The sequence below is a fragment of the Ochlerotatus camptorhynchus genome, unplaced genomic scaffold, assembly GCF_037179485.1.
Source record: "Ochlerotatus camptorhynchus isolate MF236.1 unplaced genomic scaffold, CSIRO-AGI_Acam_v1.1 ptg000370l, whole genome shotgun sequence".
Classification (NCBI taxonomy): Eukaryota; Metazoa; Arthropoda; class Insecta; order Diptera; family Culicidae; genus Ochlerotatus; species Ochlerotatus camptorhynchus.
The window spans coordinates 6,706,009-6,733,112 of NW_027040858.1; the positions used below are offsets into that span (position 1 = coordinate 6,706,009).

Consider the following 27,104-nt stretch of genomic DNA (forward strand, 5'->3'; position numbering starts at 1 on the left):
TAGGCCCTGTTTCCAGCTCGATAATGAATTAAAACAATGCTCGACTACTTTTTCGAAGGGACGTATCAACTTTTGTAAACAATGCATTTGATCGTCGATTTGACGTAACTGGTAGCTCGCCCACGCATGCTAACACTACCATCAGATAAGGGAAATTTACCCCTACATGATAGTAGTTTCTTCGATAAGCTTTCCGCAAAATCCGTGCCACAGAGCTATAAAATTGCACGAATTCCGCGCTAGCTGTAACAACCCTATTAAATGACCACCATCAGTAGGGAGTCAAGACTTGTTTTCTATCTTGGGCCTGTCCTCTGCAGATTCAGGTAGATTTTTCTTAGGATACTTGTTTTGTAATGGGATCAAAATCGAAGGATTTCCGGATAACCGGAGATTCTTCCGACGGCTGCATCGACGTCTTCAGTGGTCTCGATCTGTCGATGGTAGTTCTGTTTCTGATTGAAAGGTCAACATTTTCCTAACTCCACTAGATTTTCAGCAGTTCTGGTGCACGGCATTTGATTCTGTGAGATTTTCACTACTCCAGCACAAAGAGTTGCCCAAGCCTTCAATTTCCAATTACTTCCATTCTTCTTTATTTCTAATCTGTTTACTTTCTGATTCTGACGAATAGAGTTTATATTTAGCTTATCATTGTTTGTAAGTGTGTGTGTGTATCTTCTGTATTTATCCTTATCGGTAGTATTTTACAATGAAAAAATATTCTTCTCTCTTTCCTTTACCGCTGTGACCATGTGGAGCTAACTGCTTACTATGTGATATTCAAGCATCAGTTACCAATTTCTGCACATTCCCTGACTGTTCATCCTAAACTGGCAAAATGAAATCCGGATCAGAAGGAGGGAGAAGGCGAAGGAACCATCGAATTATGTTCAACGCTTTGCTTTAACTTACAATATGATGGAATCAGCCGATCTCCCATGATAGTTCTAACAGTAAAATGTGTGCTATCTCATGTTGCGCTTCTAAATTAGTAGACGCATACTAACGGGATTATTTCCAATGTGTTTGTGTATTTTCTCTTCTGTTTTGTGGGTTAGTAGCTCTCTATTAAAACTATGTGTATGTACTTCTACTGATTCTTAGCAAAGTCACTGTCGAATCCAAGCATAATTAAAGTAATATTTACATAGACATTCCCCTCGTTCACACACTACTCGCCGTCCTGCGCTATCCAGGAAAGAGAAATTATGGAAAAGACTACTATCACTTAATCTTAAAATCGCGATTATATTAGAAAACGAAAATTCTCGCTTCATGGTGCGGACTAAAATTAAAATTGACTTTGAATCGAGTAACAAACAAAAAAAAAATATAAACTTGAGTCGCAATTAGGGGGTTCTGTTCGATTGCGTAGCAGAGTGGGGGAGGATGGTGCTTTGCACACGAATTTGGATCATTATTGAAAACCTTTGAACTGTCTCCTACGACCAAGATCGAACTGTTATCTTTCGGCAAATTATTGACGAGATTTGTTGACCTTTCCTTTCCAAAACCCGAAAACCGTACTCCCCAACAGCAATGGCAAAATGTCACTTGTAGAAGTGCATGATTCCGCTCCAGCGGCGGTAGTAGTCATTGTAGTAGTAATCGTAATCCGGTGGCGGAGGTGGATGGGTCGTGTTGTTGGCCATGAAACTGGCTGGCTGCTGCTGACCCGATGCCGTCACCACCGCATTGGCCACACTAGTGGAAGAGGAAGAAGAATTACCTGTCGTTGTTGATGTTGATGTGGCCACCGTTTGGGAACCACTATTGCTACCTTGCTGTGATTGGTTTTGATGATGCTGCTGCAACTGCTGGAGCGACGACTGCAAGCTGCGGAAGGGAAGTGAGCTGAGCGCATTGGCGACGTGATTCATCGAGCAAAAGTTGGCAACCGTGGTGTTGATTAGGTTGTGGTTGCTGTTGATGCTGCTGCTGTTGCTGCAGCTAGCATTGTTCTCGTCATCGTGGGACTCGTTTCATTAGCTGGTGAGCAGGGCGATGTTGATTTCCTTAACCATTTTTACCCGGTGCAGCATTTTGCAGAGGGCATCCTTGCTGAGCGCTTGCGTCGAGTACCAGACGGGCGAATCCGGCACGCAGGACCGTTCCGGTTGCAGGTAGAACACGTCGTTGCGGGTTTTCACGCTTTCCGGGCTGAAAGTAGAAGGGGACGAGTTGCAGTTGTTGACAAACTGTTTAAGGTCTGTGTAGAGTTTCAATTGTTATGCAATAGAGGTTATTCAATAATTCAGCAAGGTAGGGTTGTACCTAGTCTCTTTTATTACCGTGTTACACTAAGCTGGAGAACAAATACTTCGTTCGATTGACGAAGAATTTTCTCTATAACAATGGGAGTAATAAGGCAGTCAATTCGTCGTCGATGAGGTCGCCACCGGGATCGAAATCCAGTAATAGCAACTGGAACGGGAGCTTGATCGTAGTTGTTTTGTAATATTAGAAGCTCGGTGGCCTTGTGGCGACCGATTTTGCTTACTGAGCAGAAAATCATGGGTTTAATCCCAAGCTCCTTCACATTATACAATTATACTTTAAATAGGATTTCTTTCAATGATATATGCGGCATAACAGTCCCATTAGCATTTTTGGCGATTATGAGTTATACATTGGAATCGATTGTCAAGTACCATCACTTTACAATGTACACGATAAAAATCCTACTTTGTTCAGAAAATGTCGCGAAAAATAACAAAACTATTTTGTCCCATCCATAAGAGCCCATGAAGAAAAAAAATCTTCAACCGCGTTTTTCTCAGCTTGCTGTTTTAACGAATGGGACAACTATGCTGAAAAGGGCAGTATAGATGATAGAAACGGGTACGAAGTAATGTTTGAGTTTCAGGAAAGACGTGTTGATCGGAAATCCATAATAAATCCTTTTCAAGAGCAGTTGTTGTTGTCGTCGACGGTCAGGTCGCCGCTGGGATCGAAATCTAGTAACAAGTTGAACGGAAGCTTGATCGAAATTGTTTTGTGATATAAGAAGCTCGGTGGCCTATTGGCGACTGATTTTGCGTACTGATCAGAAAACCGTGGGTCCATACCTAAGCTCCTTCGCACTACTTCGCACCTACTACCTAGCATCCCAGTGATTTCTTGGCTTTCAGTAAAGCGAGTATTACGTCAACATATTCCTACCCATTCCTTTCTTGGCCAGCATTCGCTGGTATTGCCTAGTTTTATATCACCAGTATTTACACAATGAGGATAATTGCTAGTCCCCTCTAATGGTTCTCTATGTAATTAGAACTAATGTGGAGTTGCATCCTCGGGCGCACAATCATGCTCATGCTCAACAATGGAGTAATAATGAAATCAACGCTTCCAATACTCACCACTTCGAAAGATAAAACTCGTACAGCTTAACCGGACACCTCAGGGGATTCTCCTCGTTCTCTTGCTGTTCGTAGACTTTCTTTTTCCTTGAATTGGCGGCTGTTGTGAAAAGTATAATGATAAAATGGTGCACTTCAATGTCGCCAACCGCGAGTTCAAAACCATCTTACCTAGTGACGACTGTGGTGGGTAGAACCGCAGCAGCACGTTTCGAGATCCGGGCATTTTGGCACCACCCTGATTGGGATTCCTTTTCCAGTGTTTCATGATGTGCGAGAAGCTCAGCTCCATGTGTTCCTCCACCGTCTGTCCGAAATTCGAAAAAGTAAATTTAAATTAACACAAAATCAAGCGTTGGATGTCAAGGGATCATCAGAGGAAGACATTACCGTCAAGTTGAAGTGCTTCGTATTGAAGAACATCAGTGTACTGAGTAGAACGTGAGGCGAGTGTGCGCCCAGCTGTTTGCACTCCCACAGGTGTTCCTCTTCCACGCGAGTCACAATGTATTCTGTAGGGAGATTCAACAAAATGTTATTTTCGGTTGCGCATGATTAAAAGGTGCAAAACTTACGAGAATCGTTGTACAGCACCGAGAACTTCTTCGCCACTTCATCCAAACAATCGGTGAAGCGTTCGTAGTAGGGATCGGTAAAGATGTTGTCTATTCGCCCGTTCTCGAATAGATACTGTTGGATACCTGTTTTGGGGATTTTGATTTAGATTCAAACACATTCTAAGTCGGAATCAACTCACCTAGCACCAGATAGTAGATCGTATCGGGAGCGTACTCGGTCCCGTTTGGCTTCCGAACTTCCTTCACAAACAGACACAACGAATAGTTGAGCTCGTCGGCCGTTAGCTGCAGGATTTCCGACTTGAACGGTTTCCGTCGGATGGTGCTCTTCTCGAGATCGGCATTCTTGGTCAGGACCCACTGCTTCCAGGCGTTCACACCGAACGTGTACTTGAGACACATATTGGCGTCCGGTTTCTCGACCGGTTCCCGTGGCGGTTCGGGCGAGGGTTCGCTGATCTGTTCCCGTTTGATGCGCTTGTTGGGCGAAACTTGCTGCCGGTTGTTGTTGTTCGTCCGTGGAGTGGCCGGTGCTCGTTTGCGTCCGCCTCGCTGGGCGACGGCGGTGGCAGCGGCGGCTTGCCTTTGCTGTTCGATCATCATGAGCTGATGGTGGTGTAGCTGCTGCTGGGAACCGTCGTCGTGACCGTAGACATGATGGGCAGCGGCGGCCGCTTGTTGCTGGGCAATCGTGTTGGCCTGCATGGCGGATTCCAGATCGACAGCGGGTTCTTCGAAATCGTTCGATGCCATCTTGAGTGCCATCTGGACGAGGTCTTCGTTGAAGGAGGTATTATTTTCAATGGTGTCGTTTGCCGTGAACTGCTGCTCTTCGGCTGCGGCATCATCCGAGTCGGAATCGTCATCGTCTTTTTTCTTGTCACCGGCCACCATTTCGGCCATCATGAGCAGCTCGGCTTCGTACGGATCGGTGGGCATCTTGTCCTGGATTTTTTTTATTTCCTTCATAATGCCGTTGGCGGAGTTGCGCGTCGTCGGAATAAATACGGGCACAGGGATCGGGAGGGGGAAAGGAACTGGAATCGGAGTTGGGATAGAATACATATGCATGGGGGATGGGACATATATTGGAACCGGAATGGGAATCACAATTTTCCTTTGAAGCCACTCCTCAGTCTGGCATTCGACGTTACATTGAACAGGCCTGCAACTGACTGCTTTTGATTGCTGCATAGGTTTACACATAGTTCCAGCATTTGCTACAGGAACTGGAGTAGGTGGAATAGTCACAATCTGCGTTTTCAGTTCCACCTTCGGTGGAGGCGGTGCCGGAGGTTCGTACCGCTTCTGAAGCGATGTATTCAACTGTACGCTCAACGGTTCCAGCGATACCCTCAGCTCCGGCAGCTCCATCGTAGAGCTTTTTGAGCTATTTGGAGGTCGGCCAGGTTTCGATCGCGTAGATCGATTACCAGTGCCAACATGCCCGGCCAGCGACTGTACCGAGGATATCACTGGCAGGTCGCCGGAGGACATGACTGCATTGGCAACGGCAGCGGCCGTACGTGGAGGTCTTCCGGGTTTTTTCGGTGCCGGTTGGCCACTGGGCGTAGTAACTGCCGGAGCAGCCATGGCCGATGCCGGGAGCGTAGCCGACTTTTTGACACGCTTCGGTAGACCCGTCGGAACCGGGCTGTTGCTGGGTTCCTCGGAATCGATCGTCAACGGAGTCTTGTTGAACTGACTCTGGAACGACATCACGCACTGATAGGTACAGAAGTTCCGCACGCTGGCATCGCTCATCGTCAGGTGATACTGTGGGGTCTTCAGCAGCTTGCAGTGATCGCAGTGAATCTGCTTCATCGAGAGGGCATTAACGGATACTTCACACAGGGTAAGACAGTTCAGCGAGCACATGGCCATATTACCAACCACTTTCTGTATCATATCAAAGTTGTACTTTTTCACTTTACACCAATTGCACGACACAATTTTCCTGCTGGTGATTATATAGAGATTCATGCAAATTTTAGTACAGAAAGAAGCACCCTCGGGACCGCGATCCGAAGTGAAAATAGTGTAGCAATCGGAGGATTTCCGTTCGAAAAACACCTTGCACATGGCACACTCATCGGGGCAGACGTTGTTGACGAATTTAAATGCCGAAAAGCACGGAGTACTGCAGAAGAAGTGCTCCCGATTATCGAGCATCACGTTGATCTGGGTGACCTTCTCGTGGTTGCAGACGGCGCATACGTGAGGAACCTGTCGCTTTGTAGGATCCAACACTTCCTCGTACTTCTTCAAGCAAATTTGGGTACAGAAATCTTTAAACAGGCCCTTATCGCCGACCGGCGCGAGGAAACCGAGCTCTCCGACGGTGATGTCCCTCTGACAGTAGGAACACACCTTCAGGTTCTTTTTATACTGATCCAGACAGCTGGACCGACAGAACTGCCGCACATCGAATCCAAAACGGACGCAGTATTTGCCCAAGCTGGTCACCGAAACTGCATTACTGCACATGGCACAATTTGAACCAACCGAGTTCTGATAAACTCCCAGACATTTTTCATTACAAAAGTCCAGAGTCTCCCACTGGAGCGTTTTTTCGTTCAGCTGAATCAACTGGAAACACTGCGCACATCGCCGCATGAAACTCGCCTCCCGATCCAACCGAGCATGTTCAGCTTCCTCTTCTGTCCTCGCCACCATCTTTGCAACTTCCTGCGGTTGTTCCGATTCGCTCGGGACCCTTTTCGGCAAATCCCTTACCCGCACGGACCTTCGCTTCAGTCGGAACAAATCCTGATGCTCTGTCATCAGCAAATTCAAACAATCCTCATGGCAAATGAACAACTCATCATCGTCCTGCTGGAAGAAGTACTTGCATTCCTTGACATCATTACACTGAATGCATTTCTTCTGCTCCGGTTCGGCCTTTTCATCGATCAGATAGCGTTTCCTCTTCAGAACATACTTCTCGCCGTTGATCGTCGTCAGATGCTCCACGCACTTCATATCGCAAAGGTACTTATATCGGTTGTCTTCGCCGCTCTTTCCACTCTGATACCGATACTTGCAGATCGTCTTCTTCTCGCACCGGTTGCACGTCTCCTCACAGTCGAAGATCTGCACAATCGCTGCCCGCTTCTGGATCAACACGTACCTTCCCGGATTTTCGTTCCTCATCGACTGAACGCAGTCGAAAGAACAGATGAACTTGGCTTCCTCGCCGTCCTCCTGAATCAAGCTGTACTCGCAAACTTTAGTCGCGCTACACTTCAGGCAGGTCTGTTCCATCGGCTCCGGAACTTCTCGGATTTCGTTCACCTGCGGTGGGGCATCCGCTGCTTGATCCTGTTCTACTTCAACGTCATCCGTTTGCTCTGCACCTGCTTCTAATCGAACCTCGGCTTCCTCAGTCGACGGTTCCTTATCTGCCGTTTTCTCAGCCGGTTGCTCCTCGGCAACTGGATCCTTATCCTTCGTTGCCTCTTCTTCAACTGGTTGCTTCTCAGCTGTCTCCTCCGGCTTGCCCTCATCAGCCACCTCAACCGTATCCATTCCATCCTGACTCTTTTCTGACTCATTGGCTGCTTCTTGTGCCGCTCGAGCACGCTCTTTATCCGCTTCTGACAGTTCCCGTTCGTCATCTGGAAGGAGGCAAACGTTTTCGTCTACACCTTCTCCCTCCGACAACTCGTCAACTCCATCTGCAAGTGCAAAAATAAATAAATCCCTCTTCCTAAATCAAACAGCACACCCAGAACCTACCTTCGGCTACTGTTTCATCGGCGTGTTCGGCTACACTGTCATCGACACCACCAGCCTCAGCATTTGCGACTGAGGATTCATTTGCTTGTGTAGATTCTTCCGCGTCCGTACTAGTCACCCCCGTGGTATCCACCTCATCCACCGTAACGCCACTCTCGTTCTGAGTCGACGTCTCTTCCTTTGAATGTTCGGCATGCTTCACCTGATCGAATGGATCCAGCGTCGTCGAATGCTCGTGCGATTTATCCGTCTCGTCCATTGGTTCCGCCCCTTCGTCATCACCTTCGCGGTGTTCGCTATCTTCCACGTTTGTCATTTCGATATCCTCCAGCAGTTCACTCTCGTTTACCTTTTCTCCACCGGCTGCACTCTCCGGTCGACTAGTTGCTGCCACATCCTCCGACTCGACTAACTGACTTTCGCCCTTTTCCTGGACTGCTTCCAATGTTGGCGCGAAAGTGTCACCATCGTCTTTACCGGTATCCTCCTGCTTCTTTTCATCGACGTCCATTGCTTCCTCCTCTGGGGGTGCCGCCTCTGTAGGTGTAGGTGTAGGTGTTTCTGCTGCGTCATTCTGGGGCTCTTCTGCCGCCACCACTTGTCCCTCGACCTCATCCGTTCCGGCTACGGAGGAGGATTCTTGAGATTCCTCCTCGGTAGCTGGTGCCGGCCCCTCCGATGCAGCAGAAACAACAGCATCCGGTTCGTCTGTTGTGACTGGCGGAGCTGCTGATGATTCTGCTGCCGATTCTTCAACTGGTTGAGTGGGCTCGCTGCTCGGTGGTTGATCCGCCGATGGCGGCCGATCGCTGACTTCGTCCATTTTGCGGGCGCGTCAACCGCAGCTGCTGTACGGAGTTTTCTTTAAATTGGCAGGTTGGGTCTAATTTTCCTCTAGTCGATTCACGGTTTCTCGACTTCCCAAAGTTTGAACTTTACTTTGTTGAATGTTTACTTTCTTTTCAAGCAATTAGCACACGATTACGATAGACGATGCGTTGATTAACCTGCGAAACAAAGGTTCTTCGTGTTATTCGCGTTTTCATTTAAATCTGTTGATTCGCTGGAATGTCAACCCAAACCAAAAATGTTGGTTTAATATTAGTCTTGTTACTGTAGATCATTGTCTTAGAATCGATTTCTTCACCAGCGCTTGAAGCTTATACCCGGTTTACCCTATAGTCGACTATAGTTTACCCTTATGGTTCAACCGGGTCCAAGGCTTAACCGCAAGTGAAGAAATATGCCTTTGAAGAGCTAAGGATTACTTTGCAAATTTGAAAACCCAAAAATAATCTATGCACTAATGAGATTGAAATTAACGCATTTTTTTTGGAGTTTATTATCGAAGTTTTCAGCCGCAGGCTGGTTCATCTCCCAATTAAAGCATTTAAATCGTAGTCTAATCGAATAGTAACTTCTGCTTAGGTAGAATCAAGAGATGTAAACCTACCTCTTCAAGTATACGTGAAATACTTTCATGAAAACCTACCCGTACGAAATTTAGATTTTGGACACACGGCAAAAGTTTTAAAATTTGGGCATCGAACTTTTCTTAATGTGTTCTTTAGGAGGCATACTTAAATGACGTATAGCACATTTTTGACGCTAGATAGTCCCTGTACACTCTAATCTACGATTACCTAAAATTATAGCGATAGCGATAATTTTTTACCGATAAAAATCGTTACTTTTTGGCTCAAAATAGGTTATTTTTTACTATAAATTAGGACATTTTTAACGTTAACTTTTAATCCATGATTAACGATAATTTAGGTATGACCGTTCAGATCATACTGAAGATCAGATGAGAAACTTCCGTAAAGGTTGTCAATTCGTAAAAAAGATCCAATAGCTCAGCGATTTTTTAAATCACTTGTTGTGATGCTACATGCATGCTTGGCATGCACAGTTGTACACACCAACTGCTCATTTGTTTATAACTTTTCACTCAGTTATTGAAAATTGATTTTCTTTAAAGTAATTGATAGATTAGGATCATAGCTTACTAAAGATATACAAAGAGTAGGTAAATCTTTACATTTGAATCAACACCAATGAATTTTTACACTTAAAGTCCGAGATGTGCAGCAAGCATTTCTCACTTCATTTTTACAACGCAAAAATAAATACAGTTTATTACTAGAATTAAAATTTACCATTTCTTACGTACCTATTACAAACATAAAATTTATTCTATCTACTGCTTCAAACAGAACTACGTTTTGTCAACTGTGTGCAAAGTTATTAGCAAATGAGCAGTTTGTGACCAAAACTGTGTATGCCAAGAATGGCTACATGAATGAATTTGAATCTGTAGGGACGGTCTTCTGAGAGATCCCGAAACATCCGTAAAGTGGTCAATTCGTAAAAATGATCCTAGACTACCACGATTCTTTTAATCACTTGTTGTTAAGCTATATGAATGAATTTGGATTTGAGAGCAGCATCTGCACTCAGCTATAGATTCTAAAGCTCCTCTGTTTTTTTTAATGCACTTGTTGTGATGCTGCATGTATTAATTTGGATCTGCAACCAGCATGCGCACTTTGTGGTCCTCCGGAAGATTAAGAATATTCATATATTTCTTTGTAGTGATGCTACATTAATGAGTTTGGTTCGGAAACCAAAATGTATGTCCTAGCGTCCAAGGAAGGTAACATCCGTAAAAGTAGTCGTTTAATGAAAAATATCCCAAATCTGTGGAGGCCTGCTACCTTAATCCGGCGCAAATTGATCATTATCATTAAAAATATTGATAGCATTTCATTTTCATTTTTATTTTTATTTTGCAGCGTTTGGTGGGGCAATGAGAGCGCAAGTCAATCCAAAGCCGAGGATAAAGGACGGGTAATGGCTGAATAGTCTATGCGAACCACTTGAACGCCATGGGAAAAGAAAGGGATTGAAGAGGCCGGTTATTAGTATAGTCGCTATATTCATAGTCTGGCGGATAGAATCTCGGGAACCAATTGAGCTGTCAAATAGCGGAACCAATCGAGCAAATCACGATCAACAACAGAAAAGAGCACATCAGTTATTGCGAACAAAACTTCGGAACCCCTTTTCTCGTGACTCAAGACTCACCTACGCAAATTAATACCATCTTTGGGTTGGGGAAAGCTTCTCCTATCCGATGATGCTGGTAATTTGCGTTCGATTGGCGAGGAAAGAATAATCAACGTTTTGTTTATAAAAGTTGATAGAACCTTTTCAATTGTTGGTCTACAATATATTGAATTGGTTCTGCTTTTTGATAAATCGAAATTCTATTCGCCAGACTATGAATTTAGCGACTATAGTTATTAGGGGGTTTTGAGGAAATGACACATAGTGATGCTAAATGTAAAGAGCTTGAGCTTGATTGACCGCCCACGGTTGCTACTCTGTTATTGCCAGATCAGCTGTAATTACACAAAGAACCAATAGACGATGCTTGGGACTAGCAATCATCCTCAATGTGTAAAAACTGGTGATCTTAAATTAGGCAATACCAGCGCCGGCCGCGCCCGAACACAGGTCAAGAAAGGAATGGGAAGGATTGTGTTGACATGACACTCGCTTTGATGGAAGCCGAGAACACCTCTGCACTTCCACGAGGAATCACTGGGATGTTGGATAAGAGGGTTGGGTTTGCAGCAGGGTTCGTTTTGGTAAACGATAAGCTGAATTGATGTCCTAACGATCATATAACGCGAAGGAGCTTGGGACTAAACCCACGGTCTTCTGCTCAGTAAGCAAAAACGTTTGCCACTAGGCAGACGAGCACCTTTTTAATCACCGAGTTGCTGTTATTACCATGTAGTCATATTAACAAACAAAACGATTGACGAATCTTGAATGTGGATGGGCCTGAGATTAGACTCATGATGTTCTGCTCAGTAAGCAAAAACGGTTGCTCTAAGGCCACCGAGCCCCTCATATCACATAATACCGTTGCTCAAATTTTTGTATCCATTCAAACCCGGAACCAACGACAACAACGAGTTTCGCAAAATACACGATACACAAGCGATTTTACCATAAATCTCTTTGATATGTAAGGACCTGGGACCGCGGTTTTCTGCTCAGTAAGCAGACCACTGTAACCGACGATCTTTCAAATCCGAAAACTAAAAACTACGAAAAAGTACTTAGGCCTTCATTAAGTTCCACTTTCACCCGACGTTCAATGTTTCAATTTGCTCTTTACGAATTGTTCAGGCTATAAATAGGCCCAAAAGTTACGTGAGAAATACGCACAATCGTCGCCTACCTCGCAAAACTGGTTCCAAACGACAACAAAGGCATAAGCAACGATGGATTGTTGAACTTTGCTGGCTGGTGTAGTGCAAAGCAAAAAAAAAAATGTAATATCGAACAACGTAATTCAAGCTGATGTATGACATAGTGATGTTAAATGTAAAGAAACCGAAAATCCATCTCCCATTGATTCATCCTTTCACATATATACCAAATTGATATTTTAAAGCAATAATGAAAATAAACAGACAATACATGAAAAGGCTAGTTGCCAGTTGCTTTAAAGGCTAGTTGCCTCCCTAAGCGGACCCTCCGCATCCTAGCTCTTCTGTTAATCCACTTAATGCTACTAGGCTGTCTAAATTTTCTTATTTAAGTTCGTTTGATGATTATGATATCTCTAGGTCAATTTAATAAATAATTGAAATCTCTAATCTACCTACCATGCTTTATTAAGTATCTGCACTTGTGAATGTAATCTAAAATTTAACGTGTTTCAAGTTGTTTTTGACTTTGACCTATATTTAATATATATTAGTTCGTCCCAGGTGACACCTTCAAGTGACTAAAATGCTTCACTTTGAAGTTAGTTTCCTAGCTGATTTTTAAATTACATAGGGTATATGCTTCAACTACGCTTTTCATTGAGGTATTACTCAGGGAACAATGTTAAACACCATTTTTGTACATGGTATTGCAACTAATCTTATATGTGCTTCATTTTGATTTGGGATAAGTGTTTGAACTATGAACTATGGAACTACCTTTTTTTCCACTGCATAATCGTACAATTTATTGGTGATTTTTCTGGCACATGAACTCAACATCCAAACATCACACATTGAACACTTACGTTTCATTTTTAGATATTCTTCAATTCAACTGTTCTAGTAGGAAACTTTGATTTCTAACTGATCATTTCTTTCATAACATTCGTTGTTTTATGTGAAGCATTATATCGTACCTACGAGTGAGTGATATACCTACGAGTCTAAGCTGTAACTCATGGGTATATCACCTGTTCGTAAGCAATGACGTCACTTCAAACAGCTGTTTCAGGTAAATAGATGAATATTGCGAATAAATACAAACACCACCAAACATTTCCAAATGTCACTAACACCGCGAAGCCTATTGGGCTGAAGCTTATGTAAAAGTCATTGCCTACGAACGATTGATATAGGTACAGCTTGGACTCTTAGGTACTGATGCAACATGCAAAAAATTTTTGGCATTGCTGCCGTGTGGCATTTTTTCGCAACTTGTCATGGAAAAGGCCCTATGGGAGGAGTATTGAAACGAAACGCTTTAAAATTTGAGTATACGAAGGGAAAGGTAGGATCTGCAATGTTTAAAACTTGGTCTACGTGGTTTATGGACGGCCCGCAGGTTGAACTGAATGTTGCACCCAGCTTGTAAGTTACTCATAGATTTCATTAGTCACAGCTGCTGTGACTCGATGGAGACGCATTGTGAACTACCTTGCGTCTTCATCGTTTCCATGCACGTGTGGTGCATATATTGTGGAACAATAATTTTTTATTTAAAAAAAATTGTATCTCCAAAACTGCTTCTCCGACATCGCTAATTTTTTGATATTTTATGTGAAATTAAATGATCTTTCAATTAAAAATACTAAAATAAGAAGTTGTTGAAGACCCTCGCAGTGAAAATCAAGAAAAAGCATTTGTAACATATTTTTTTCCTACAAAATCAAATATCTCTGAGTGTTTCATAATTTTTCTTAAAACTACATTAAAACATCTTTCATTTGAAGGGTCAATCGTACAAATCGGTCAAGAGGTTCAGAAGTTATAAATGTTTAAAAAAAGACATTTTTGAAAAAAAAATATTTTTTGGACCACCCTAACACGGAAATGGTCACCCTAATGGCGCAATAAAAAATACGAGTCTAATATTTTTTGATAAGGAAGAACTATACCAATTTTCATGAAATTCTGAGACCCACTATAACTTTTATCTATGGAATTGCTGCTCTTATAAACAGGAAATCCAAACTTTGCCTGACGAATGAACTTCTAATATTTGAACAAGTTTTTAGATCGGCCATGCTTTATGCTGTCAGCTTCTCGGGAAAACCGTTCTCGTCCATAATCTTGGATGGGGCTACGATGGATGGTGTACAGTGCTGCGTGAAGATATCGGGTGCGTTATCGGACTCGTTTGAAACTCACAAAGGACTTCGACAAGGCGATGTTCCTTCCTGCTGGTAAGTTACTGTAGTAACTGGAGCACCTAGGTTAAAATGAAATGTAATTCATTTTGCATTTGGAACAAATAAAGAGTTTAAAAAATGACGCTTATGAAATTTCAGGTACTCTAAAAAACATAAGTAATTCGGTACACCGGAAGCTTTTGCACCTTCATAACGTCTAGGAACTTCCGTAAAATCACCAACTTTGAATTTTCAAGAAATTCAAGAAACTTCCGGATTCTAAAGGAGACTCCAATATTTCAGGGTATACTATTGCTCGAAATCTCGGAAATGTTCCAGAAGCATTGGGAGTTAATGAGAGATTCAAGAATCTTTAGACATTTTGCACACTTTATCTAGTCTATGACTAGACACTGAATAAGTTTGCAAGTAGTAAACGAAATAGTTTTTTTTTAAGTAATCGTGAAAGTAAATAGTGAAAGTGATACAATAGAAGTAGAATTATTCTACTAAAACGCTCATCAATCAACTAACATTTTAAAAACTTATGCGAACTTTTTAAAGTCCTTGGATTTATAAGTTGTTGATGAGTAACTAAGGGTGAGTCAGATAGCTTAAAAATAATAGTTAATCGTCTCTTGCTGTACTCTTCTTGAGAACATTCCATACTCTAAGACTACGCTATTATACGTGTTGCTGTGAAATTTATATCAAAATATTTCTTAGATTTGTTGGTGAAGGAGCAGCTATAAACCGAGGACTGCTTTCAATGTGCAGTTCGCTCTAAGAATGTTTCGGTTTGGAAAAACTTTCCAAATTTCTTGGGCATAGACTACCATTTTAATTTCCACTAAAGAAACTAACACAAAAATGTACAGGCCAACAAAGCTCACAAATAACACCTCTTGATTTATCCTATTTTCCTATTTTAACCAGAGTCTAGCTGAACACCAAGATTTTAATAGTTAGTAAGAGCTTAGTAATTGTTCTTATTTGTAGTCATTTGGAAGTCTTCATTGTTTGTTATCCTATAACCTATAAGCCTAGGAAGAGCAGAACTAAAAGTTAACTTTTCCCATAGTACCCATTAACTGTCGGTCAGAATTCTTAGCTATATTTTTAATGTCAAGAATTTCCTTAGAATCATTATTCTCAGAGTTCTTGTCAGCAACCCCAAAAATTAACTTTAGATTCTCTGTGGTACCCCTAGAGGTTTTTTTTTCAGTCTAGAAAATTCTCCACAGAATACAACACACACTTTTAATGATTCTCCAATTCTCCAAAGATTATCTCGGAATCCTCCTTTGAAATATCACAAAAAAATCTCCATAGAATTGCCATTTAATTCCACAATTGCCTTGGAGTTCTAGTTAACACTCCCTTGGAGCTCTTTCCAGAACTCCTTCGAAATTTTTCTAATTTACATTCCTTCAAAATTCTCTCAATAATCCTTCACAGCGGCAGAATCCTGGAATTCCAGTCCACTCCAAAGGCCTTGAAAATTTTCTAATGCCCATCCTTATTTTTAAAGATAGAAGCATTTTTTTCTAAATTCACGGGCTTTTTGGTGATTTCGAATTTCTGACTTTTCCCGTTTCAATGGCTACCCTACACAATCAATGTATTATACATGTCTATCATAGATCGGATTATACAACCCTCTCACCATTCTTCAGGAGTGGCTCCTAAATACTAAATTATTAAAATATTGTTCAACGCTCGATTTCTGTTTATACAAATCAGAACGTCCTGAACCCTTGTAAACAAAATTTCTCAAATACCACCCTAAACACAACAACAATCCAATCTCCAATCGGGAAGCCCCCTGTTCCCTATCCAACCCAACAAAAACACACGCCAGAAGACCGCGACTCTGCACTGACCGGCAGGCAAAGTGGCAGATCCCGCGCTAACTTTGCAGCGCCTCCTTCTTCTGTGCATTTCGTTCTCTGCTGCTGTGTGCTGTGCGATGCGGTTCGATCGAAGCGCCGAACAGCGACGGCGACGACGTCGAAGAAAAAGAGGAAAAAATTATGCGTGCTTCTTCCAAGGTAGAAAACGACTCCCGCGTTTCCTCAACATATTAAAATTTTCCTTGGCATTCGGCAGCACTAGCACCGCACAAAATTCACCGGAAAACATCGAAAGCCGTCCACTGATAAGGGAGGTACATTTTCCCGATAGTTTCACCTAGGGAAAATCATCATTCTACACCGAAAATTCATTTTTGTCTGGTTTTCACAACAGCTCTGGGGACCGCTCCTGATCGGCACAATTACCTTGTGGGTTTTTTGCACGAAATTTCACGGCTCCGCACTTGAATTCACATCACGCCGACGCGGCCCGGATTACACTTTCGATTGCAAATGATTACGTCCGCTTGAGGATCAATTTTTCCGCAATATTTTTCTTTTTCACGTACCGCGAAGCCTCTAGCGCAACATTGTGTCAAAAACAAGCGCACACCATTTTGTTTTTCCTCGCCCCGCACTCCCGTTTACTGCTGCTGACCGTGACAGACCGGACCCAAAGCGAAAAAGGCGAGAAGGGAACAAAAACTCAGAAAATGCGAAGCGACCCTGTGGCTGAATGTGTTGCATACTGTAGCGGGATTTCGGGAAGGTATACACGGAAGATGAGGCCAACTCAAAATTGAGTTCCCTAATCAAAATTAACATAAAAGAGAGCTTCACGACGTGTTCGGGGTATCATCCAAACCATTTATGAGATAGTTTATCCATCAGTTCGTTTATCGTACTTGTTTATTAGGGTTGATTACGGCTCAATTTTAGCCAAAAGCGGATTTGCTCACAAAGGAGTATGATATATCATCCATATTTTGTTGGTTTTTTTTCGAGCTTGAAATTCAGCAATCCATTCAGCAAATATTATAGAAGTGACAGCTCATCACCGTTTAACCGGCAATATTTCACTGATTTTTTCAGCAAAACTAAACAACAATTATTTCGGTGCACCGCCAATCTTAAGTTGAGTTTAATTGTTGGCTTCGGAAGAACACTTGTTCATAATTATAATAACTATGACTCATTTACGAGGGGCGCGCACTACCAGGTATGAGTGCGTGATATTTAAAATATATCGTAGTAATTTAAATACTTTGATGACAGTAATAATTCTATTTTGAATACTTTTAAGGGTATTGAAAGTAATCAACATATAATTAACGATAATTTATGTAATGGCAAATAATTTAAATGTATTTATCAAGGTTGCAAAGACTCATTTCAACTAAAATAATGTTTTTTTCGGAATAATAAAACCAAGAAATGGTATGATGGCATGTTTTACTTGTAACTTACAAGAAGAGGTTACAAAGTATGCGTTGGAAACATAAAACCTGTAAATTTTGCTTTCTATGAGTCACAATCAGCGATTTGCTGATCGCTGAGTGAGTGAGTGAGTTTGTGAAAAATCGCTGATTGTGACTCTCATGAAGTGAAATAAACAGGTTTAATATGCCAAACACATTCTTTGCAACCTCTTCTTGTATCCTACCAATTCAAAATTTGATCATGGCATCTAATTATTTCATAATTTAGAAAACATTGTTTTAACTGAAATGAGTCTTTGCAACCTTGGTATTTATAATAATTTAAGTATCAAATTTTGTCAATATTTAAAGTATCTAATGAAATTTAGAGCGTATTTAAAGTAATGAAAGCAGTAATTACAAGATTTTAAATATTTGGTCAACAGGCTGCGTAGTATTGAAAGACTAGTGCGTGCCCTTCGCTCATTTATTTATTGGGCGAATTGAGCAGTTAAAAATTGCAACAGTCGTATACCCAATTCAGTCTCTTTAGTATAGACAAACCGCGAGCGATTTCGCACTTGACTAGGGTTCTCTGCTCTGAAATCATTGGGTCAATGATAACATTCATAAACTATGAAGTAAGTTTCCCTAATAAAAAATAACCATAAACGAACGATAACCCAAATCATTGAACTATTCCACAAATGGTGTGGATGATACCCAGAACACGTCGTTAAGCAAATTAACCATACAATTTTTATTAGGGTTGCACGATGATGCTGTTAAAAAAGGCACTTTCTACCCGACTTGCTATTCTTGAATATATAGGAATGTGAAACGCAAAATGATAGTTTCCCTAATAAAAATTGTATGGTTAATTTGCTTAACGACGTGTTCTGGATATCATCCAAACCATTTGTGGAATAGTTCAATGATTTGGGTTATCGTTCGTTTATGGTTATTTTTTATTAGGGTTGACAGATCATGCAGTTAACTAATCATTCAGCTAAATATTCAGGATTGCTGTTCGTTCAGTAAAAACTGGTTGTGCTGGAAGCAGTTCAGCAATCTATTCTGCTGGAACTAGATTCCAATTTTTGATGTGTAGAACCGCGTTAGTTTGAATAGCAATTAATTTATGCTTATTTAGGATTTTTTTTACCCCTGCACTCACAAAATTCCACACATTTTTATTGACGAATTTCCATGAAAAACTCCACGTGATTTTCATGTGACCACACATATACAGAATCCACTCAGAAGTACACATGGAATTTATGAGTCAAATGAATAGTATGTGTGGTCACACATGGCTTATTAAAACAATATTTGAAATTTTATTAGTGTACAAATATGCCTAATGACGTTGCGCACCGGTAATAAGTAATAAATTCTAAGTGAGCGTCGTTTAATTGCGATTTTAGCTATTCAAACTAACGGGGTTCTACCATATCCTTTCACTCCACCGAAACTCCAACCGTCAACCATCAAGTAGAGGAACGATTCCATTACCAGCTGGTATGTTTACAGGAGTGGAATTTAATTTGCGGGAAATCGCCGAAGAGGTTATTGTTGGCAAAAGTAGTTTCTCCTCAATAAAATTTTGCATCGAATTAATTTCTGGAAATTCCGAGGGGAGTTGAAGGGAATAATGAGGATAATTTTAAAAATAGCCAAGGGGAAACATATCAGAAATTTCTGGAAGCGTATCCCGAATAATCATAATAATATGTCCAAAGAAATTCGCTTCAAAGTATTTACGGAAGGAATCCAAAGAGGAGCATTCAAAACGAATGTTGAGCAAATTTCTAAAAAATTCTGAGTAGGACCCCACGAAGATTCAAAAGAAAATTCTATGTGAGTTCCGAGCAGAATTCCAAGAGAATTTTAAGGAGTTTCAAAAGAATTGCAAAGGAAATACCTAGAGGTTCTCTCAAGGGCAGTGCTGAGATTTGTCATTGACAGACTTGATCTTCAAAAAAAACTTTTGTCAAAATTTCATTCTATTTTCCGTCAATGACAAAGATTTACCTGGTAACAGAACGTGTAATTTCGTGCATTCTGAGTCACATTATTGTTATCCAAGCAGTTCAGGACGTAGATACTCTCGTAGATCTCTTTAACGCCTCCATGTAATTATTTTGCTCAAGTTATTTAATTTCGTTTCAAATTTAGTAAGCATTGTCACTGACAAATGACATGGTTTGCCTGTTAGCTCAAATGAGTGACCAAAACAGAATTTTGAATATCGCCGTGTATTGTCGAGATTTTTCAGCACTGCTCAAGAGTACAATGAGAAGAATTTCAAAGGAATTCTGATGTCAATTCCAAGGTAATACAATACTTTGCAATACTTGGATGAATGTCAACAGAAGGGGAATCATGAGGAAAATTTGTTGATAATTCTGATAGGAATTTCGAAAAAATACTGAGGTTAACTTTAAGGAAATTCTGAGGAGAATCGGAGATATTTTTTAGATTCTATAACATGAAAAGCTTTCAAGGTTATCACACTGCCGAATATTAGACATCAAAAACGTTGAGATAGCGATTTAAATGAAACATCAAGCTACTGAGACTTGGATTTTTTTACGAGTCTCACTCACATTATCTTGCACTTGACAAATTTATGCAACTCTGGTAGCTAATTTGCTTATTTCACACTTAATAATTGGTATCTAGTACTAAGGGAATGTTAAAGATTTCGAGCTTGGAGAAATATTCAAACCATCGAACTAGGAATATTTATCAACATAATGCGATTAATTAAAACTAACAAAAACATTTGAAGCAGGCCTGCCCAACGATCACATTTTGCGCGGCCCGCGGATTATTCTATTCTCAATCAGCTTTGACAGACGAGTTTAAGTTTCTTATTAAATAACAAAGCTGCTGACCGATGTTATCTTAAAAACTAACGGAATAAATAAAAAAGTTTAATTTTGAAACATTACTGAACGATTGCTCAGATGATAACATTTGTCAACTGAGTAAACCATACCCATTTTTGATATCAGAACCATTTAACCACTCATCGGAGCAAAACAAGTTGACTCATTTTTGACAACTCAATACAGCATGAAATGAGTGCGATCTACCTGTCACTGAAAAGCCTCGAAATATGACTGACTGACTGGTTTTTGTTTTGGTAGCAATAAATCTCAAACATTATAGAAAAGTACCATAAAAAGTGCATAACGGGGCGTTTTCAGGTTTATTTTTTTAATTATTTGTGCAACAACTTTACCAATTTGGAATCGTTCGTTTATGGTTTCCGTTTATTTGGTAAATTACAAGAATCGACATTCAACCTTTTCGAAAATTGAACCGCATTGAAATTCTCGGTACAGTATCAAAACACTTCCAGCCACAGGGACAACCAGTCGAAAAAGCTTCAAGTTCCAAACGGCGCGCAAGAAAATTTCTCCCGCGCTCAGCACTGTCAAGTCGAAAGCTCACTCCTGCTGTCAATGAGCTAAATACTTCTAGCCCGGCTAGCAAGCCGTCGAAGCAGCAGCAAAGTTCCTTGTGGAAAATGACGCCTTCTACGGGAGTCGGCATCGGCGACGTACATTTCCGACACCGAAGCACTATTTCACCAGTGGAAAACACTTACACTGCTTACCTGATTCAGTTAGGGAAATTTTCCGCCAGGTTGGATCCGATTTGGGAGTAAATGTTTGCACTAATTTACACTACTCGCCATCAGTGACGTAGTTCTTGACTAACTCTCTGCTGCAAACTCGGACACTAACTCGGCTGACCACTCTAGCGTGCTAGGATGTCGTTGAGAGATGTTCTTCTGTGAGCGAGAAGGCACTCAACGCTTGATAGATAGAGCTTTTCTATGTTTACTATGTAAGCGAGTGGGGTGGGTGGTGGGATGTTATCAACCACGGAAGAAGGGTCTACGGGGGAACACTAGAGAGGGAAGACCATTATCATGTTTAATAGACATTGATTAACAAGATTTATTAAAATATTACAGAAATGGATTGATAAAACGCCGAAAAATTGTTCGTACAAAGCGAAAAATTTATTAGTTATTAATCCGTAATACAATGCGTATGAGTGGAAATTATTTGATCACGTTGTTATATAAAACTTATAAACGAATTCGAGTTTAAATAAACATAAAAGGAAAATGCTTAATTACGATCATGGAAATCTGTCCTTATACCTCCTTAAGGACTATGTAAGCGTTAAATCAAAAGAGTATTAAACTTACTTATTTAAATATTCAAAACAAAGATATTTGAGGAGTTTTATCCGAACACAGAATTAACTTCCGTAAACAATAATGCCTAAACGACCAGAAAATAATCATGGCAATTAATAACAAAACAGCCTTTCGAATAGCAGTACTTTTCTTGAACAAAAACTGACCAACTAAAAAAAAATACCCTAGGTATGCGCTCTACAGTGAATCTATAGTGTCATATCTTTGCTCGATCCGTGCAAAATTCATATCTTTCAAAAAATAGTTGCAGTGTCGTTTACACGAATTGCCTCTCAATCTATGCCCAAAGTCCTGTCATTTACTATATGTAGAGTAGTTCATCAACACTGTTGAAGCTGAGTAATAATTAAGCGATTTCTGTTTTCAAAATAATCGTCAAACTTGAACTGGAAAGCGTGTGTTTCTACAATGATCATTTTGTTCGTATCCCTAGCACCAGCGTGGAGAAAAATCTGCATTAAATAGGTACGTACGAAAGGAATCGTTCCGCTTTCTTTGGTCTTTGAAGGAAACATTATTTCCTGCCATCTCCATTTCTTTACTTCTTCTTCGGGGCCGACGATGCCTGACCCTGGTTGGTCGATTGGAACACCGACGAAGCGGACATCAGATTTTCGATGTACTGTCCCAGGACCTGATTCTCGGAGCGGAGCTTCAGATTCTCCTCCTTGACGCTGTCTACCCGCTGGGACAGATCGTCCAGGGTGTTTTGCAGCTCCAGAACCTGAGTGATGAGTCGAGCGCGCTCCTCTTGCTCGTCCGCATCGGGTCCTTCGCTCTCGAGGAAGTGACGCGGACTGGAATTGCCATTCGTATACGAGCTGGCGATGGAATCCAGTGAGCGACCGTTCTGCATGTACTTGGAGCTGTCATCGTCGTTGATGATCACTACAAAGGAAATTTGGGAAAGTTAGATGTTTTCTCCGCATACCGATTTGTATGAAAATAAGTTCGTTTGTGAATACTTAATACTTTTTGACCTAATTACCGTCAATTTTCCGCATCCACCCCGAGGATTATGACTCACCTTCCAGATCATCATCCGCCAGCGGGATATCGTCCGCAGACTTGAGCGACATGGCCGAGGAATCCATCGATGGAGGTTTCAAACTTCTAGATCAGAAAACAACGTCTAGCAATCACTGCACACGTTCGAAAAACTTACCAAGCAATGGATTTTGACGTGCTGAAAAATCGAAATTTTCTGCTGCCTTTACTGCTTTTTCCGTTTTTTCACACACGACGCATTTTCTGACAGAAACTCGCGCATAGAAAATGCATCTCCATCAGAAAAGAAAACAAATCACGAATAGGGCTGGCAGAGATATTTTTTTCTTATAAGAATTGCGATGAAAAAATGGCGATGATTTATCAATGTCACTCGCAGGGGTGGACTGTAAGATGATCGGCTCTCACTTATACTTAGGGTGGCCTTTTGCTCCCCCATCTCAATCGATTGAAATTCATACAAATATACATACGAAAAACGCTTCGTTTCAACTTCGCCAATGAGACCCATATAAAATGAAAACCCTAGAATAATGTTTGAGGTTTTTGTTTATACTTTAAACATATGAATAATTATTTAAAGTAAATTAAAAACATGTTTCAATCTAAAATATGTACACGGATAGAAATCTCCTTACACTGATAAAATTTCAAATATTGTTTTTATGTGTCCCACACATGAATTTTTGCAATGTGATCAACAAATGATATCTATGTGTCGGACACATATTTAATACACACAAAAAATTATCATTAATAACATTAAAAAAACCGTTGGTAGAAATAAAAGTTTGCATTGGTTCTTTTTGGTAGAAAGTACTTAACTTTCAACACGAAAGTCAGCCAACTGTCAAATCAAAAGTTTAACATATTATTAATTTTAAAAGTTGAAACTTTCAAATCGAATTGTAGAACTGTCAAACTGAAAACCTAATCCTTTTAGATTGACGTTGGAAAAGTGTTGCTTCAAAACATGGGTATTAAAGAAGAAATTTTCTTCGCAATTTGTATAAGTTTTCATCTCAATTACAAATTATTTTTAAATTAATTGCTTTTATGATGCATACAGAAAATAATAAATATTTATTTTTATGTAAGTAAATTCTTAATATACATAATTTAATGTTTCATTAACATGTTGTTAAATGTTGTTTGGAAAAAATCTAACTCAGTATCGGAACAGATATTAGTCTTCGGCGGATAATGAAGGTTTCCTCCTAAATACGGGGTTCCAACGTGCAGCGGACTTGGTCGAACGAAAGTGCATCTTGCTTTCGTTGCTGGCCGACAATAAGCACCAAGCCGGGTATGGATCGGGTGATCGGGCGTCTGAATTTTACCAGTAGGAAAGAACGGAGTCTCTAATCCCTATTGATAGCCACCAAAAACGTCTCGGCTGTGTGCTCCAACGTCCCAAGATGCTTTCGATCTGAAAAATTATCAATTTCATTTTCAAAATCATCCTCGAAATATGTAGACAGTAGTAGCAATCTTACATTCTGCGAAAAACTCAATCTTTTTCACTGCCTCCGGTACCGGAATCGGTTCCTCCGGTTTGGAATTTCGGAAGTGTACGATGCACAATTGATTTTCTGCGGTCTAGTATCTTACCTTATATGCCCTATTAGATTTTTGGACAATGACAATGAGCTTTTCAGGAGGTCATTTTGACATTTGTACAATTTTTGTTTTAAAAATGTGAACTTTTAAAATTACGTATCGATAGTCAAATAAAAACTTTCAAATCATAGAAAATAAATTCACTTGGAATATTTTCGTAGTTGAAACTACCAAATTCGAGAAACTTTTAATTTGAATTGGTAACATTTTTATAGATACCATTTTTATTTTTTGTGTGTATGTATACACATAAAAGCCATGTGTAACTACACATATTATTCATTTGACTCATAAATTTCATGTGTGCTTCTGGGTGGATTCTGTTTATGTGTGGTCAAAATCATGTGGAATTTGACATGGAAATTCGTCAATAAAAATGTGTGGAATATGTGGAATAAATATTTTATTAGTGTATAACGTTTTGGCAAATTTCTATTGCTGATTATTAATAAAAAGTCGAGGGGAGCGACACATCCAAATCTCAATTCTAGATGCTCAAAGAATCTCACACTAGCGAATAAATATTCGAAAAATCTTCTTTCATTTCTCGCATCTACTTGCATCGCACAACATCTTTTTGCAGGAAATCTTCAAAATCGTGATAAATCTTTAGCCACAGCAAAACACAATATTTCCTGCATCGTAGATAGAGTCGTCCCCCTCGTAAAAAGTATAAGTCAACTATTAAGCAGACGCCTTGCAAAAATTTAATGAAGATCATGTGTCAAATGAAATGTATAAGCGGTCACACATACCTTTTATGCATTCTTATAGGAACTATGTGGTTTGTCTTATGGAATGTATAAGGCTCATGTTTTGGGAAAAAAATTTAAGTGAAACACATGAATAAAATAATTGATTTTCGTTTCGTTTATGTTTTACTCGGCAGAAACACACTCCGATGTGACACTCTTTGTATATGATGCTTAAAACCAACGAATTTCTTTCGTAAGTTCTAGAACTCTATTCTCCACCATATATGTACTTCCGAAATCCAACTATCAACCGAAATTCGTTTGCCTTCGCAACTGGAGCCAGCTGGTGCCAGCTCTCTCTTTCCAGCGGCATCTTTCCGTCTTGCTGGAAGACTGCGGATATGTTTCCTGTTCATAAAAAGGGAAGCAAACGCGACGTAAACAACTACCGGGGAATCACGTCACTGAGTGCTGTACCAAAACTTTTTGAATTGGTTGTCATATAGTCCCTAAATGCGCATTGCAAGCAATATCTAAGTACAGATCAACACGGATTCATAACTGGGCGTTCCACAACTACGAACCTGCTGTGCCTAACGTCTTACATCACAGACAGTTTGATGGCTCGGACCCAAACGGACGTTATCTACACAGATCTTACGGCAGCCTTCGATAAGCTGTACCACGAAATTGCGATCGCTAAGCTTGATAGGCTAGGGATCGGTGGAAATCTTTTGAGATGGTTTCGTTCATACCTCACGGAGCGCCAATTGACAGTAACTTTGGGTACTTGTCGCTCAGCAAGCTTCTGCGCAAAGTCCGGTATACCTGAGGGTAGCCATCTGGGACCATTGGTATTTCTCCTCTACTTCGACGACGTTCACCATGTTATCACAGAGCCACGATTATCGTTTGCAGACGATCTGAAAGTTTTTCTGCGCATCCGCTCACTCGCCGACTGCCGTTCTCTCCAAAATCAGATTGACATCTTTGCTGACTGGTGTAGTCTAAACCGACTGGTGGTCAACCCAGCTAAGTGTACAGTTATTACTTTCTCACGCAAGAAACAACCGATTATTTTCAACTACAAACTACTAGGCACGACTATCGAACGGGTGCACTGCGTGAAAGACTTAGGCGTTTTTCTAGACTCAAAGCTGACATACTCACACCATATATCGTATGTCGTCGACAAAGCGTCCAGAACGCTTGGTTTTGTCTTCAAGATTACTAAGAACTTCACGGACATTTACTGCTTGAAATCGTTCTATTGCTCTCTCGTACGATCTACGTTGGAATACTGCACTGCTGTCTGGAGCCCGAACTACCGGGGCCGAGCGAATTGAATCTGTTCAACGACGTTTTCTTCACTTCGCGCTCCGTAAGCTGCCTTGGAGATACCCACTTCGTCTTCCAAACTACGAGAATCGCTGCCAATTGATCAATATCGAACCCTTACGTATCCGAAGAGATGTTTTCAGAGCCTTAACCGTCGCCGATACTCTGCAAGGAAGAATCGACTGCGAAGCAATTCTGCAACAAGTGAACATTAATGTTCAACCTCGATCACTACGCAACAGTCTTATGCTGAGACTTCCACTTCTTCGAACTAATTATAGCATAGGGAGCGCTATTTACGGCTTGCAGCTAGTGTTCAACCGAGTAGCGTCGATGTTCGATTTCCACTTGACACGGCATATGCTTCGCCGAAGATTCTCTGCCTTTTTTTGCTGACCGAAGGCGCTTGATGCCCAACAGCTAAGTGTAAAATTTAAGACTTATAAATTTTTAGTAACTTGACAATGCTTTCCTAGTTATTTTCGTTTGTAACTGTAGTAACTGTAGTATATGTATGTCGTCTGTATAATCTGTACTTTTTTACAATACATCATAGGGACTATTTCTAGTCTGTTGATGCAACCATAACAAATAAACAAATAAACCACTTCCAGTTTCAATTTTGAACACCTCCAAACCGTGATATTCAGGGTGACCAGCGACCCTGGAAAACCGGGAAATATCCGGGAATTTGAAAAGTAACCGAGAAAACCGGGAAAAACCCGGGAATTCGATGGAAGAACCAGAAAAAATAAATTAACCATACCATAGGAACAAATTTTAACACCAGAATTTCAGAATTAACCATTAAAACAGAGTGATTCTTTGCCAAA

The 27,104-nt window shown here is 40.7% G+C and overlaps 2 protein-coding genes across 4 annotated transcripts; both read right to left on the bottom strand.

The window, feature by feature from the left end:
* Nucleotides 1–583: 583 nt before the first annotated feature.
* Nucleotides 584–21,093, bottom strand: woc (without children). Of its 3 annotated transcripts, XR_010518393.1 has the most exons (9): nucleotides 16,376–16,609; nucleotides 7,679–8,685; nucleotides 4,120–7,617; nucleotides 3,938–4,063; nucleotides 3,753–3,874; nucleotides 3,534–3,669; nucleotides 3,363–3,462; nucleotides 1,784–2,163; nucleotides 584–1,707 (listed from the first exon to the last, which is right to left on the bottom strand). XR_010518393.1 is itself a non-coding variant. In XM_065232609.1 (8 exons), the coding sequence occupies exons 2-8, from the start codon at nucleotides 8,499–8,501 to the stop codon at nucleotides 1,989–1,991; spliced, it is 4,980 nt and encodes a 1,659-aa protein (XP_065088681.1). In that variant the 5' UTR covers nucleotides 8,502–8,685; nucleotides 20,996–21,093; the 3' UTR covers nucleotides 584–1,988. The 3 variants fall into 3 exon arrangements, 2 of the variants coding, with proteins under 2 accessions (XP_065088681.1, XP_065088680.1); XM_065232609.1 differs by lacking the exon at nucleotides 16,376–16,609 and adding an exon at nucleotides 20,996–21,093 and having other exon boundaries at nucleotides 584–2,163; XM_065232608.1 differs by having other exon boundaries at nucleotides 584–2,163.
* Nucleotides 21,094–21,384: 291 nt separating this feature from the next.
* On the bottom strand, nucleotides 21,385–22,872 carry LOC135710018 (short coiled-coil protein homolog). Its single transcript, XM_065232477.1, has 2 exons — nucleotides 22,638–22,872; nucleotides 21,385–22,498 (listed from the first exon to the last, which is right to left on the bottom strand). The coding sequence occupies exons 1-2, from the start codon at nucleotides 22,702–22,704 to the stop codon at nucleotides 22,149–22,151; spliced, it is 417 nt and encodes a 138-aa protein (XP_065088549.1). The 5' UTR covers nucleotides 22,705–22,872; the 3' UTR covers nucleotides 21,385–22,148.
* Nucleotides 22,873–27,104: the final 4,232 nt, after the last annotated feature.

Coding starts and splice junctions, on each gene's coding strand:
- woc (XM_065232609.1), bottom strand. CDS start 8,501: ATGGACGAAGTCAGCGATCGGCCGCCATCGGCGGATCAACCACCGAGC. Junction 7,618..7,678: donor CGATGAAACAGTAGCCGAAG/GTAGGTTCTGGG, acceptor TTGCACTTGCAG/ATGGAGTTGACGAGTTGTCG. Junction 3,463..3,533: donor CCCACCACAGTCGTCACTAG/GTAAGATGGTTT, acceptor TTTTCACAACAG/CCGCCAATTCAAGGAAAAAG.
- LOC135710018 (XM_065232477.1), bottom strand. CDS start 22,704: ATGGATTCCTCGGCCATGTCGCTCAAGTCTGCGGACGATATCCCGCTG. Junction 22,499..22,637: donor GGCGGATGATGATCTGGAAG/GTGAGTCATAAT, acceptor TTTCCTTTGTAG/TGATCATCAACGACGATGAC.